At 42.0% G+C, this 16,154-nt stretch overlaps 1 protein-coding gene across 1 annotated transcript in view; it reads right to left on the minus strand.

Annotated features, from left to right (window-relative positions):
* LOC125889278 (synaptoporin-like) overlaps positions 1 to 11,381 on the minus strand; it is a 32,447-nt gene extending 21,066 nt beyond the window's left edge. Inside the window, exons 1-2 of the mRNA XM_049577123.1 lie at positions 11,263 to 11,381; positions 11,068 to 11,133 (exon numbers count right to left, since the gene is read on the minus strand). Of these exons, the coding sequence (XP_049433080.1) occupies positions 11,068 to 11,133; positions 11,263 to 11,280 (84 nt within the window). The 5' untranslated portion in view covers positions 11,281 to 11,381. The remainder of the gene's footprint in view (positions 1 to 11,067; positions 11,134 to 11,262) is intronic.
* Between the last annotated feature and the right edge of the window lie 4,773 nt (positions 11,382 to 16,154).

Here is a 16,154-nt window from a genome sequence, read left to right on the forward strand (position 1 = left end):
ACAAGCAGGCAGAAAATCTCCATTTATTTTTGTAACAGTGTCTCTTCTTGGTGCTCCTCTTCTCCCCATGGGGTTTCCATGGCTACTTAGTCAGGTGACCTAGCTGGAACCCAGCTCCTGTGCCCTGCGGCGACAGTCACTGCACTTACTAAGCTGGGGGCACCCAACAGAAATGTAATACAACCACTGTGTGTGTGTGTGTGTGTGTGTGTGTGGTGCTGGTTTTATACAAGCAAGGAGGAAATGTCCTCACAGGATTTTAAAGATCATCCAAATCTATGTCAGTCCCTTTGTCTCACTTCTAGGGCGTTTTCATCAAGCAGTAACCTCCAAGTCTGAAAAATGAAGCTAACGTGGTAGTGCCACAAACTGCACTCCTGTGAATGGCCGCCTGAGGCTGGCTCCAAAACAGAGTAAATCCCCATTTTTAAATGCCCAACTTCACAGCAGAAATAAACATAAACAATCACTCTTTGAAATCATTTTGGGTCCTCTCCTTTGATATAAGACAACTGCAATTCCATTTAGGATTCAAAAATCAGAAAAGTGGTGTTCCTTTGTGAAGATTATCAACATGTGTAAGTATCATAAACTCTTGTTTGCTACAGAGCTTTTTTCTTCAATTTTCTTAAATCCAATGGAAAAATCCCAGAGGAATTTTTTCAAGGGAACCAAGGCGATGTTAACTTCCGTGTCAGTTTGCAAAATAATGTCATCCCTGCAGCTCTATGGAGACACATCTACAAACTGCATCCACCATTAGTTCAAGAAAAACCCACCATCACGACAGCTATCTGAACCCTGCTAGAACGTGACAGTGTAGTGAATAAAGGTAGAAGTAGCAGTAATCCACTATGTAATTCATTGTCGTTGTCATGACGACATGATTCACTTTTTAAGTAACAAGATGTAACCCTAACCATAACTGGGTCTCTTTTAACCTAATATTTACAGGCTAACTTATCGTTAGCGTTTTTGTCGGGGCTTCCGCTTCCAGAACAAGCGGTACAGGGGCTGACCTTAGACTGACATGTAGCCAGTGGGTGGGTCACGTAGCTGCTCAAGCTGCAGCTTTACCTACTCGGGTCTATTGCAGGATCCCAGACACGCACAATGGCATCAACCTTCGCATGCCTACTACAGTTTATATTTCGCAGACAATAGCTCTGGTTACAGGGACAATATTTCTTAAACCAGATTTAAATCATTCTGCTTCGAGATTCTACTTAACTGTTTACACAGATGCTAAATAAAGCAATAAGCTTTAAGCATCGCTGGGAAGCACCCAATCTGCTGAACTCATGTTTTTTCCAACTTTATTGGGAAAATTGAATTAATTCAAAACATAAAGCAACATAATATAATGAGAAGAAGTGGGCCCGCCTGTTAATGCAATTTAGTGTAAGCCATTACTTTACTATTCACACCACCACTTTCAACCTAATTCAAAATTACTTTCAATGGAGTCTCTTTCAGTCGTGTTGGTTATGTGAAGTATTTTATTCTGTTGGGCTATAATCTGAGTATAAGTGGAATATAATGATCCATGCAAATGCACCTAATATCAAGAACAACCCTCTACCTTGCCTTTCTTCTTCATCAGCCATGGCCCTGCAGGTCAGCAGATGAGACCAGCAGGTGCTGTACACATACGCATATTTCAGAGACCATTGCACATAGAAATGCCTTTGGCAACTGCTACTCGTATTAAATAGCAGTTCACCTCCGTGTTTTGGTACAGTTAGTTTTCACACCTGATGCGGACTGTACCCAAGAACACATGAACTGTATTCGAGACCATCTTGTCAAGTGCACCCTGGCATAGATCGCTGTACCATGCCCACGTACAGTATACAGTGTTCACACGTGTCCAAATGTACTGATCCAGGTCCCTGATGTGAAAGCCTCCCTAGAAGGGAATATCAGAGGTCAAGGCTAGAATTAAGTGTGAACATCTGACACACAGTAGTTGGGCTTTTGTGTTAATATAGTGTTTTATTACTGGATTTGCTTGTCTCAGGCTGTCTATGACAAACAGCATGTGAAGCGTAGGACTGATTGTTTTTTTGTAGTAATAATAATACAGTGTGTCTATGTGACGTTTGTATTTCTTTATGCTCTTTATGTCCGTTCACATATTGTCTCGACACCCGCGCTCTTCCATGTACAATGTATATGTGGAATGTATTGTCTGAGTAGACATGTCCACCTACAGGAGAAGACAGACTAACCTTTCCCTGCCTGTATTACAGAAGGCAGACCATTGTTGAGAGGAACACAGAGGGCCAGCTTCAACCTGACGGTCAATAAAGGCCACGTCACATCCAAGGAGCTCACCAGCCTCCACAACCCTAGACCCCAGCTTATCCTAAAGGTATACTGTGCAGGCTTTCCTTGAAAAAACAATGTATAGACTCATGCAAAAATAATCCCTCTCAGTCACCACTTAAAACCCACAAGAAGTGTGTAGTGGTGTAATCATCTGCTGAGACTCTGCCCTCTGCCTTTTCTTCTTATTTGGCTGTGTTCAGGATGCTCCTGGGTACAGCGTGCAGATGAGGTTGGGATTTTTATAAAAAGGTAGTGACCAAGTGTCAGGCCATAAGCAGCAATCATATAAGAGGCAGGTACGAAATTCCTGGACACAGCACAGACAAACACAAATGAAGCAAATCTGGGGTTTCAGCGTCAGTGTGAGTTTGTTGGAATAGTTTGGTGTTGGATGTGAACTTTGTCAGCTCCTGCAAACCGGGCAGACGTTAAACTGACCATTTGCCAGGAGTAGAGCAGCTTTAAAGACGGCTGCAACAGAAAGTTTGCTGATCTGGTGGGGAGTCAGAGCAGTCTGGGAGCAGACCCCTGGTGCAAAAAGGATCAAATGCAGGTATCATTTGACTGAAGAAGTTTTGATATTACTTGATACTGGGTTATTTCAGTCAATACTATAAACGTATCAAGTATCAATACTAAGCACATTGCTTTCTTTAAAATTTATATTCAGTGTTTTACTGGCTTAAATCATCAGGTCCATTTGTTTTTGAGGGGAGGAGACCTCCTGAACATCTAGATCAGAAAAAAAGGTGAGCACACATTATCAGGTGCTGGGCCCACCTGCTAATTACCAAACAGGGTTAGAGAAACACTGATTTGTAGCATGAAACTGCTTTATTCAGTGCTTTTATTGGTTTAATCACCGAGTCCATTTGTTTTGCAGAGAGAGAGATCTCTGCAGAAAAATGTGGCTTCCAGTAAAAACCTCCTGAACAATGAACAGTGGAGGAATTCTAACCAGGAGAAGTTTCAGCTTGCTGCAATCTGCAGTCCTCACCACTAGCTGCCACTAAATCCTCCTAAATCTTACACACACACACACACACACACACACACACACACACACACACACACACACAGGACCTTTAAACATGCACACGTGTGCTGTGGGCTTGGATGAGTTTAATGTTATTCAGGATAAGCCCTGAAAAGTCAAGGACCCCCTGCTTTAGAGTAACTTAGTTAGCTGCAGGGCCCAGGACTGAGTTTAGTGTAAAAACCCCCGTTTTCTTTGAGTGCATCCCAGATTTGAGTTTCCTAAAGACAAACAGCAACTTAAACAGACATACTTACTGGAATATCATTTCAAACAATAGACAAAAAACATCCATCCAGAGGTTTGTGATGAAAAGAGTTCTCAGGATCTTTGAACAAATGTTGCGCATTGCAACAGCTTCTGTTGAATTAAATCACAGATTTGATTTTTTTTTTTTCAAAACATATGGACCAAAAAATGCCTTAAATTGTACAATGACTTTTTCAGATCCGAGTTAAGAGACCATCAGCTGTAAAACGTCTAATGATATGATGATATGAGACATTAGAGGGTCAGAGTTGACAGATTTGTGATTGAGAATTTAAGAATTTTCAGTGGTGCTCTAATTCACTTGCCTAACCCAAATAGATGTCATGACACTGAGATGTGCATTTCAATGGATAGTAAAAGCTTAATGCCATCTTTTGAAGTGTTTAAAGAGTTGGCTTTTTTTCATCCAGCCCCGTGTCCCCTTGTCAAAGAGAACTGAGTGATTTTAGCGCTTTGACCTGGCAAGTCTCTTGTGATATCTGTCAGCAGCTGTCATCAACCTATCTGCATTTCTGTCCTTCCACTTGTTTTCCTTTGGTGTGTGTGTGCATGTGTGCTTATGCTCCTGCACAAATGTTTACCATGAACACTGTGCAGCAATCTGTCAGGAACTACACTGTAACACATTACTGATGTGATAGGTCAATGAAGAAATAACACAAAATGTGACAGACGAAAAGGCAGCGAGAGAAAGACAAAGGGGGAGTGAGAGGAGGAACTGAGATTGTTTTTCCAAAGACACCATGCATCTAATTTTGCCAATCCTGCTGCATTCAAAATCAGTTTAATCTGTGGTGTATTTTACTCATGTGAGGCTTTGCTGTATTTGCATAACTACAGAGTGATTCTGTCCCATCTCACTCAAGTTCCCAGTGAAAATAAATAGTGTTCAGTATTCGTCCTAGTGTTTGAAGATTAGGGTTCCACTCCCAATATGTAATATCTTTACAATACAAAAGATGTCCACGTAATCCAGAGTAAGACTTTGATTTCATGCTTTTTTGGAATGAACCTAATTATAGGAACCATATATTTACTTTCACAATGGCCAACGTATGTAGTACTAGTTTGACTCTTCTGTGTTTTCAGGCTCCATTTACAAAAATAACATAAGTTTAGATCATCCTTTAGTCCCACAGTAGGGAAATGTGACGCAGCACTGCCATTGTGAGCTGAGCTTTTATCGAACAGCATGTTTCTGTTTATATCTGTTGCTTGCTTTGAAAGCACCACAATGGGAATGATGCCTGGATCGAATAGTTTTTGACGATATGCCACTAGTGGCTCAACCGGGGTAATAATATTCAGACAGATCTTGATTTCAGCGTACCTCTGACTGCAGAAATATATGTTTGCCCGATTAAATCCTTTGTTCCAACTGATATCTTTCCTCCAGGTCAAAGCCATAGATGTATAATAATACATAAATTAGATATCGGACCCCAAGATGGTATCTATTCAGTCCATTGGAACTGTTTGCGTGGCGCAATTAAGTTTCTAGCTTCCAGGTTTATTGAGTCATAATTGACCTTGTTTACAGATGTCTTTGGTAGTCAATGAGGAAAATGGTTCTTCGGTCGCAAGGGAATTTTTTGCTATAATAATGCGAGTGGTAACAACTGACTCTAATGCAGGTAGAGTAAACACACAAAATATGAAGATCTTAAACAAATCAACATCAGATTAAGTGTACACTATATTTATAATATGTTCACAGATTTTACATTGCTGTCAGACAGCACTCTACAACAGGAAACTGATGCCACAAGGTTATGCTCTCCTCAAAGCCACCAGACTCCATTGGTAGAAAGGGTGATTTTACTCCACAGAACACAACGAATCTCTGGTCCTCCACTGCCCATCCATCAAGCAGTTAGTTTGTGTTATTGTGTGACTTTGGGAATTAACTTAACAGTGCCAGTTCTCTTGTCTGCCTGTCCAAAACTGAGGAGAAAAAAGAGGTGAGGGAAAGAAACTCAGGAGACAAGCTGTGGACTGTGATTACTCTGCGCAGCATGAATGGGAATGAAACATATGTGAATTAATTTCTTGCTTTCACCCTGATGGTGTGAATAAGTTGCTAATTTTGTTGCTACACTGTTCCTCGGTACAAATCCAATGTTCATTGTTGCTTCACCACTGATTGGCTGATGGAGTTTGTCTGTCAAGGCGAGTACTCCCTCCCACTGAAAGTGTTTTGGATGGCAGTGGGGCCAGTCTGATACAGACAACAGAATGTTGAGCTCATGTTGTCAGGATGGTCTTACCAGGCTAGGACACTTTTTTTGTCCTACCAAAATGGAACATAGTATTGTGGGTAAATCGCATCTGCTGATGAGAAACAACTTTAAGTTTTCAAACAGCTTGCAGGGTTTTAGTAGTAGTATTATATTACAGTAGCCAGCTACAGTTGATGCTGCATGATCATTGGCTTCACATGAGAAGCCTGTTCAACCACTTGTTTAAAAAATTACTGAGAATTTTAACTGGTGAATCTGCTCGTGTTTACTTTGTAAACTGCTTGGCTGTGTGAAAGAGGAAAACCAGACAGGTACAGCAACGGTAACTAAGGGGGTGGGACAAAGTGGTCACATGGAAGATACTTCCTGGACATTTTCTTGATGTATTTTATATTTGAGTAAAACCTAGTCAGGCCTAAGCAATAATAAAACCCCTGTGACAAGTAATTTGTTGTGGCACAGCCTTATCTTGCACACACGAAGAAACACTGTGCTCTGCCCCAGGCAAACTAAAATGGCATACAGTAAAGTACGGAGGATGACATCATAGGACAGTGGGTCAGTTCTGGGTTTTGGACGAGAGGAGGACCCTTACTCATAAATTAGCCTCATGATGGACTCACTCTTTGTGACTCATCAGCCTGAGTTCTGCTGTAGTACAGGAAGCCACTGAGTTGATACAGTACTTGTAAAATTGCCCCTTGTGAGATGATACAACAGCCACGATGATGCACCAGTGCATAAAAAAGGCATGTATATCATTTGCATCATGTGCTCAATCAACTGCACAATTTTGCTCTCTTCCTCCTTCCCTCTCTCCCTCTCTCTCTCTCCCTCTCTCTCTCACACACACATACACACACACACACACACAGAGTGAAGAGTTTGGGCACATCTCAAAGGACAGCTTCTGCATGAGTTGGTCCATGGTGGAGAGGAGGGGACCTTACAGCTGTTTGGAGCAGAATATGCCAGCCACTGACAGTGTGCCAAACAGGCCAAGAGCCTGCATGCACAAAAATACACACAGACGCACACACACAGAGCCGTAAAACCATCCTCTAGAATCTCCTGCAGACATGGCTGATTATAAATTTCCCTCATCCTTGTACAGACCCAGCGCTGACTGAAGATGCAGGAAAACCTACTAGTCCGCTGCAACTATCTTGACTCAAGTTAACGTAACCTTTAAACAACCTACAGTACTGTTTGTCCACAGGACCAGTCGGCCATACGGTCAAGGGTTCATTATCATCGGCAAAGTAAATGTCAACGGCTGCCTGAAGTGCAGCCTTTTATGCCTGAGGGTGTGTAAACAAACCAAACTGACAGACGTGTTTCTGCCGGTGTCATAATGTGGGAAGAAATTCACAGCAGGTCTTCTGATAATGAGGCATGGTTGTCAAAAGCTCAGACCATATAGTGGCTGACACAGTTTTTCACAAGTGATTGCCATGTCACTCTAAAACCCTGTTAAATCTGGTATTAACATGGGTCTGAGGTGTTCCAGTCACAAGTGTAAATGAACACCATAACACATTGTGATCTGATCACTCAAACCAATCGCTGAGGTGGTTGCAGATGCCAATTTATGAAGAGTTGGATGAATTATTGTGTGATTATCGGTTTTTACCTTTTCCCTGTGGAAGGACACATGTTGAATGACGGCGATATCCACTGTATCGATACAATGTGACTAGCAAGCAGCTAGCTAGAGTAATAACTGTGCACAGGGCACTTTGACCCTCAAGCATAAGTGAAGTTTGCAGTAACAAAACAAAAAACAAAATACAAACACAAGAGGTCAGCTGGAGGATGTTTGGCTGGTTGGTTAGCTGTTTGGATCACTAAAGTACATGTTAATACCAGGTTTAAAGAGACTCAACTTCAGGTGAGTGTATTGAAGGTTGAAAGGAGATCACTGTTTCAACAATGGTCTGTCCAGTATCCTTAGGAATCACATCCATATTGCACACCTCAAAATCCAACATTCAGACCACGAAGTGTGGTCTTTATGTGACAACATATCTGATTATCATATGGGAGACTGGAGTTTGCGTTCCATCACAAAACTGCAATTAAAACTTGCATCTTTATGAATCTTAACCACAATCTCTCCCAAGAGCCCAGTCTCACTCCAAAATCATCGAAATCCGGCATTTAGGCAGTGACTTGTGGTGTCGGAAACCAATAAAAAAGGCACCCTTAATGTTGGCGTGATACGTGGCTGGAAAATGTAAATTTGCGGCATTGTACCGACGTAGTGTGAGACTATATGTAAACGTTAAATTTCCTGTTAAAACAGAAGTGTATCTTGAAAGAAGACAATACATGTAACAGGCAGAACTTGACATGGTGTCCCAGAACGTCAACAACCAACCCTCCCACCCTACCTTGCACGACACATGTGGATGTGGAAACCAAATGTCAATACACGACAAGGTGAGAGTGAGAATGTGTTGCCCTCTAACCTTAACCAAGTCTTTTAAGTTGCCTAACCCTAACCATACAATATGTATCCATAGTATAGCTGCCATAACTATGGTCTTTCCCTTACTATAACTATAGCTGTCAGGTTGTTAAAACACTGACATTGGGCATAGTCCTAACTAAAACTACTTGTCACTGTCAGAGTCTTTCGAGGCTGAAGCAGAACGGAGCTGGAGTCGGAGAGTGACCAGGGGACAAATGAGGGCAAACAGCAGTTACATCATTTACACTCCAGATGGAGGCTGAAAATGTGAGATCATTCTGAGACTAACTGAGGCTTCGTGGAGATCCCTTCCCTCTGTGGTATTAGAGAGGGACAGCCTAACCACACAGCTGCACCACTGTAGGTGTTGCAGAATAAATCAGAATACTGAGGTCATAATTTGAATTGTTTGCATGTTTTATAAGCCCACTGGCTAGCAGAGAAGTTGGAAAAGTTTCCCTGTTTTCAGTCGTGAGTGGGGGGGCACAGCAAGGAAAAGGTCACTTTTATAATGGTGTTATGAAGGTGTGTTGGTAGCCTGTCCTCATTGTGTTTGTGTGTGTGTGTGTGTGTGTGTGTGTGTGTGTGTGTGTGTGTAAGGAGGAGGGAAAAATGTCAAATTAATTGTAGCTTGCACAGGATCCCATAACCATCTGTTAAAGGAACAGTGTGTAAGATGGAGGGGGATTTAGTGACATCTACCAGTGAAGGGCTGCAGATTGAAACCAGCTAAAACTTCTCCGGGTTAGAGTTCCTTCAGTGTTCATTGTTCAGGAGGTTTTTGCCAGAGGCCAAATTACTTGCAGAGGCCTCTTCCACTCGAAAACAAATGGACGCCAGGATTTAAATTGGTAAAAACACAGAATATAGCAGTTTCACGTTACAAATTAGTGTTTCTGTGATGCTGTTCAGCTCATTGTAGAGTGTCCGTTAGTCCAGCATCTGCTAATGTGTGCTGACCTTTGTTCTCTGATAACTTAACCCATTCAGAACCCAATTATGTTCCAAACACACACACACACACACACACACACACACACAAATGTTGTAAAGGTGGATTTCTACTCTAAATGCACTCGCAATTCATCAGCAAAAATTTTTTTCAGATTCGTTCTGATTCGAAGTTAATTAATTTTACAGATATGGTTAACTTAGATCAGTGAACAAAGTGATGCTTTAACACATTGCATTTATATTTTGTACACCCTGGAAATGGAAAACCTTAATGTGTGCTCACCTTTTTCTGATCCAGATGTTCAGAAGTTTTTTATAGTGAGCCAAATTATTCACAGTGGTCTCCCCCTCTCCACAACTAACAGACCAGGTGATTTAAACCAGTAAAAACACTGAATAAAGCAGCTGACATTAAGAAATCTGTGGTTTTCCGATTACGGTGGCCAATGCAAAAACACAAATGGCCTTATCTTGAGCCAGTGTTTGTCAATTCTGGGCTACTGTAGAAACATGTAAATTCTATACACTGAACCTTTAACACTGGCAGGTGATCTTTGGATCAATACAGATGTTACAGTGTTACAGTGTGCAGTCATCACCATTACATGCTACCCTCCACTTCACACACACACACACACACACACACACACACATAAAGTAACAATAAGACACACAGAGGGGGCTATGACAGAGTGTTATCTTAATCATACAGATGGTGCTTTGGATCATCTGCTTGTTCTTTGGCTCTGGCCCACAAATATCACAGTGGATGTGGTCACACGCAAACAGCCGAAAGGGACGCACTGGGGAGTTCACCTCACTGATAGACATCTGCCTTATCACAACTAAGGTGTCACATGTCTGATGAAAGTGAGGGCGAGTGAGGTTCATCTCCCCTTTTGCATGTCACAAAAATCTGTTTTCATTTGATTTTTATTATGGATGTGCTCTGCTGCTTGAGGATCCTCTGCACATTTGATGGCATTTATAAAAGTGGGAAAGACAAGCTCTCTCTCTCTCTCACACACACACACACACACTCTCACACACACGAACATCATATCTGTGCACAAGCTGAATACCCTCATGGCTACAGTAATTTCTCTAAACTCACATCAAAGAAAATCACTTATCTCTTTTTGCCTTCAGGCTCCTCTGCACTGTACAATAAACACAGACTACAAACGGTACCCAGACAGAAAGAGGTAGTAAAGCTTTGATTCAGTCAGAGCTAGGACACCCCGTTCTTATTGTTGATGCCTGTTATATCATTTTACTTGGAGTAAAATGGGGCATTTTTTTTGTGTGTGTGTGTGTGGGGGGGGGGGGGACTGGCGCAAAACGCACAGGGTTGGCACAACGCATCCAAAATACGCATAATTGAAAAGCTACACAGCGGTTTCCCCTGGCGTGTAGTTCTCACGGAGCAATAAATCCTTACATAAACTTGAGCCATTTAGTCACGGTGAAACGGATCATGGCTGAGATGATGATTGCAGGGGAAGGTCCCCCTCACCGTGTGTAAGTGACAAACACCACTATGCGGGCACCAAAAGCCAACAGATGTGATAAAGTTTAAGACGCACCAGAGAGATGCAGGAATGAATCAAGTCAGAATCAGATTGTCAGTGTAGGAAAAACATACAAACCACACACGGACATTCATCACATCCTACATTATGTAACTCACTGATGTGTTAACGCTGCATAATTAAGTTATTGCATGCAGATAAAGGAGAGGGAAAAAAGAAAATCAAACTCACCCATTCCAAAACACGGATAAATCCCAGAGGTAATTTTAGCACTTGAAACGTCCCCGCAGATGCAAGCTGCACGAGGACACAAAGGATAAAAGCACTCTCATTTTTATCACCAATTAACGACACATTGGCCAATTTAGCAGGTAATCACAAACATGTCTGAGTCCAAATGATCCCGCCATTCGCTGATTTACCCACCTGATCAGCGGTGTCCATCTCAGCAGGAGGATACTTTCTTTCTTACTTGTTTGATTGGATGTAAACAATCTCAAACCGCAAGCCAAGACCCGATTGATGCGTCTGTCGCGCAAAGGGCTCTCGGCTCTGATTCCGACTTCAACCGGAGAAACCCGAGTCCTCTTCGGGTTGTTTTTTTTCTTTTGGAGGGGGGGATTACAGTTTGCCATGGAAACAGGCGGGGATTGGCCTTTGCCAAGAGGAGTGACGCCTTCATATTTTGTCATTGGAGGGAACTGATTTGTTAGTTAATCAAACTGGGTCGTTAATTTTGTCTGTTATTTCCAGTTAAACATATGAAACTTTTTTTTGCAATGCAAAAGCAAATATTATAATATCCAGGTAAAATTATGTTAAACTTTAATTCTAAAAAAAAAGAAAAGAAGCAACATTTAATTAGAAATAATTGAAATTGACTGCATTTTTTGAATTGCTATAATTACTTGTAGGCTGCTATAGCTGCAGCTAGAGAGCAGCAATATATTATCAAAATTATATGTAGTATGATAACAGCAGAATAAATAGCCTGTGTTATCCCAGTGTCTTGCATAACAAACCCTGACTGACCAAATGATAATGCTGCAAAACACCTTTTTCTTGGACTTTGGTTTAGCGTGCACATTTTTCATGTTTCATTTTTTACTGGAAGAAATGCTGAAGGTGTGATTCTTGGTTAAAGTTGACCTAAATATACCTAAAACACCTACCTAAGGCATACTGAAAGGAACAGGAACAGAAATGAAGCATAGGTTGGAGGCCTGGCTTCGGTTCTCAGTGTTCTCAGCTGGTTCTTTCAGGTAAGAATTTCCCTGCTCCAGTTTTGACACATTGGAACAGGAGGACAACAGCAGAAACTCTGCTCACGCTCAGGGACTTCGTCTCCCAGTGTCCAAAGTGAGCCCTCTATTTTGTTTAGGCTGACTTTAATAGTTTTGAGCTTCATTCGTTGCATCCCCTCTCAGATAGTTTAGACAGAGATTGAGCCTTCCCTCTCACAATGAGGAAAACAATTTAGTCCAATAACTTGTGGATTTGCTGCATAAAGTTATCAGCCTACCAAAAGTAGGTTTGATTGTCACAGATGGATTGAGTGGCAAATTCATCTCTCAAGGACCAAATCTTTGAGCCAGCAGACCTGAGTTTGTTGCACACATGCACATTACAGTGGCCATCTTTATTTCTTTCCCTTAAGACAACAAAGGAGCCATTTGTTTATCATTTATGCAGATTTATAACAACCCATGATGCCATGAACAACTTAAAAACTCCACCTCCACTTGAGGTGAGGAGTGTCATTAACTACAAGACCCATAAGCCATTGGGCCATTCACTGGCTATTTATTGGCTCTGAGGCCAAAGGAAGTAGGGGAGGCACTTCCCTTGACACAGGCCCTCCTTGCCACCTACACAGTCAGTATGGAGGCTCTTATTGGCTCAAGTGAGGTGTCAATTAAAAGGTCAGAGTTCAACCACCATTTTGACAGCAAAGATTCAGCATATTTACATGAAAACAGAGGAAATTATGGATAATATGTAGAGGAATATGAACGTTTGACTGTTTGTTTGGACTATCCCTATCCCTATATATCATAAGTCATCAAATAAAAGCTAACTGACCAAATGATAATGTAACAAATCACCTTCTCTTGGACTTTGCTTTGGAGAAGGTCTGCACATTTTCCTTTATCTGTTAGTCTTGTTTATACTGGGAAAAAAAGTAAATACCACACAAGCTCTCTCCAAAACTCTGAAATAATGTTCTCAAGAGCAGCAGTCCAACCAAGTAAGTTACATCGTTTACCCCACTGGAAACGTGACTCACTTTGTGGAGACTTGAATTATGCAATCTGTGACAGCCAGGAACAAGGCTCCATTCATGCATGCTCTCTCTCTCTCTCTCTCTCTCTCTCTCTCTCACACACACACACACACACACACACACACACACACACAGGTGACTCTGTGTGATGATCTTTGACTGTCTGAGTGCTGTTTTTCTTCAGGTCTACTGGAGGAGGTGGGGCAGGTCACCTAATGAGTTTGACCACCAGGCAGAGAGTAGAGAGAGAGTCTGAGTCTCACTGCAGTCAGGAAGACAGAGAGCGAGAGGAGGGGTAGGGGGGGCTCCCTGAGTCTGCCACACTGTTGACAATTCCTATAAAGCTAAGTGCAAACTGCTCTGACAGCGTGGCTAATTTTACAACATCTCTCATATCGCTCCTTCGCTTTTACTCTTTCATTTTCTGCTTCTACTGCACCCCAACCCATCCCCAACATCTCGAGCACACACACACTAACACACACACCACCCGCTTCCTCCAATTAGCTGATGACTGGCGTTTGCTCTTCAAGTTAACCAATCAAATTTTGCCACCGTCTCTATCAGTCATCAATCATGTTACTACTGTCAAACTTAAAGTCTGTTCTCCTCTTTGCCACTGTCAGCTAATATTGTAGTCGGATCTCATTGATCTTGATCTCATTCTCCTGTTCAGGCAACCTGATCTGCTACTCCCCACGACATCATAACAGCATATAGGTAACAACCTGATTGCTACCATGCAGTCTCTGGCTAATTCCAGCTGAGCTATCCATGCACGCCTTGTGTTAGTGCCCAGGAATGCTTCCAACTCTGCCTCGTCAGTGTCTCGCATCACAGCAGGCCTCCAAGTGCAGCCTTCTTCTGCATTCAACCAACTCTTTACATCCATTCTGTCTCCAGCTGCTTAACGCTCAAGTATACCCCAGCACATAGCTCCAACCAGATCCCTCATGGCAAGAGAAACGGTAGTTCAGTGGACCTTGATTTACCTATAGGTATAAGGCTTTTGACCGAAGCAGGCAGGTCCAATTCTATGGTCTCTCCCATTGGGCGATTTTGCATTTAAAATGCATCTAATAGCCATCTTTATGTAGACCTGAGGTTTAGGGTAAAACTCGTCTAAACTTGGGCTGTCAGTGAAAATTTAGAAGAGGCCTAACCATAACCCAAGTTCAGCCTAGCCTATCAATAGGACGGCTTTTTGAACAACATGTGTTGATACAGTTGGCCGTTATAGTTCAGTAGAAAGAATAAGGTACTGAAGTGAACCTCCTTCTTGTACCATAAGCAGGTCTACACAATCGCAATATTCCACATTGCATGACATGCATGGTATCTCATCATTCAGTCCTTTGGGTGACAGAGTTTATAGTTTAAACATCCAGTACTTCTCCTCTATCGAGTGTTTCGTTCAATGTTACCACCTCCCTTTGGCAGAGGAACCTTCTCAGTGCCCTGTGTCCCACACCTGTGCACACACAATGGGCAGAGCACTATCTATTTAAGATCAGTGTTGTAAAAATTGTGTTAAATAGTCTTTATGAAGTTCCAGAGGGACAGAAAGTATAGCCAATAAACTGTGATGCTGAGCAACAGCAGTGTGCGAGACCTTTTTTTTTTCAAAGACTGAAGTGATAGTTTGCAACACACCTGCATCAAGTGTTTGGATGTGCAAATATCTCACTTTTAAAAAATGTCACAAAAGGCCAAAGTGTCCACAGAATATACAAACTCAAATACAAAAAGCGGGGCGGCACGGTGGTGTGGTGGTTAGCACTCTCGCCTCACAGCAAGAGGGTTGCCGGTTCGATCCCGGGCGTGGGAGCCCTTCTGTGCGGAGTTTGCATGTTCTCCTCGTGTCAGCGTGGGTTCTCTCCGGGCACTCCGGCTTCCTCCCACAGTCCAAAGACATGCAGATTGGGAACTAGGTTAATTGGTGACTCTAAATTGTCCATAGGTGTGAATGTGAGCGTGAATGGTTGTTTGTCTCTATGTGTCAGCCCTGCGATAGTCTGGCGACCTGTCCAGGGTGTACCCTGCCTCTTGCCCGATGTAGCTGGGATAGGCTCCAGCCCCCCCGCGACCCTCAAGAGGATGAAGCGGTTAGAAGATGAATGAATGAATGAAATACAAAAAGCATATGAGTATAAGTTTGGGCTTGAGTGTTGTTGTCATAGTAGGACTACAGAAAAAGAATAATAATCTCCATAGTAATTATAATATTCTTGTTTTGTTTTTGGTTTTTTTTAGCATGAAAGGTCATTGTTTACATGTGAGAACCATGTGTGTAACCAAATAACTCAAGCAGTGGAACTCTGTTTATTTCATATATTCCTATGTTATTCCCTTAAAAAATTATAAAAAGTGAGAATACTTTCTCTCATTAAATACTAAATTTAAGTCAGCCTATTGCAGGAAAAACTGATATTCAGTAGCTGTAACGCTCTAGTGATACCTTCTGTGTGTAGCTTCACTGTAAGAGTTAGCAGCTGATAGGCTGCCCTCTGCAGGCTCGTGGACCATCCTGTTTAATCACTCTGCTTTAACCTGTGCGACTGTGGGGAGGAAACTAAAAGCAGCAGTTACTGTGTTTGCAGCAACTGTTGAGGAAATTAATATTACAATTCCACATTATTTCTGCACAACTTCACAAACTGTGGTGGTGATAATGTGTGGATATTAATATAAATGTTATCTCAAGGTGTCTGTATGTGAACATTGTGCCCTCAGTGGGCTATCAATTACAATCAATTTCTCCATGCTTCTGACTGGTCAGCAGGTCAGTATAGGAGGAATGACGCTGCCCGTCTTTGTTCAAGATCAATAAACTGTCAGTCACACAGACAAACAGTCATTATTACTGAGCACAAACATGCAGTACACTGTTGCATGGCAGTGGTTTTATCAACATTGCATTACATACATTACTTTAATAACAGTATCTCTTGCAGGATGGGCAGATTTTCTCTGTCATTTACATTGCTGGTTTATTTTTATTTTTATAAATTCAAAACCGTTTGGGTTCTAGACT

Source organism: Epinephelus fuscoguttatus, linkage group LG1, assembly GCF_011397635.1.
Source record: "Epinephelus fuscoguttatus linkage group LG1, E.fuscoguttatus.final_Chr_v1".
Lineage (NCBI taxonomy): Eukaryota > Metazoa > Chordata > Actinopteri > Perciformes > Serranidae > Epinephelus > Epinephelus fuscoguttatus.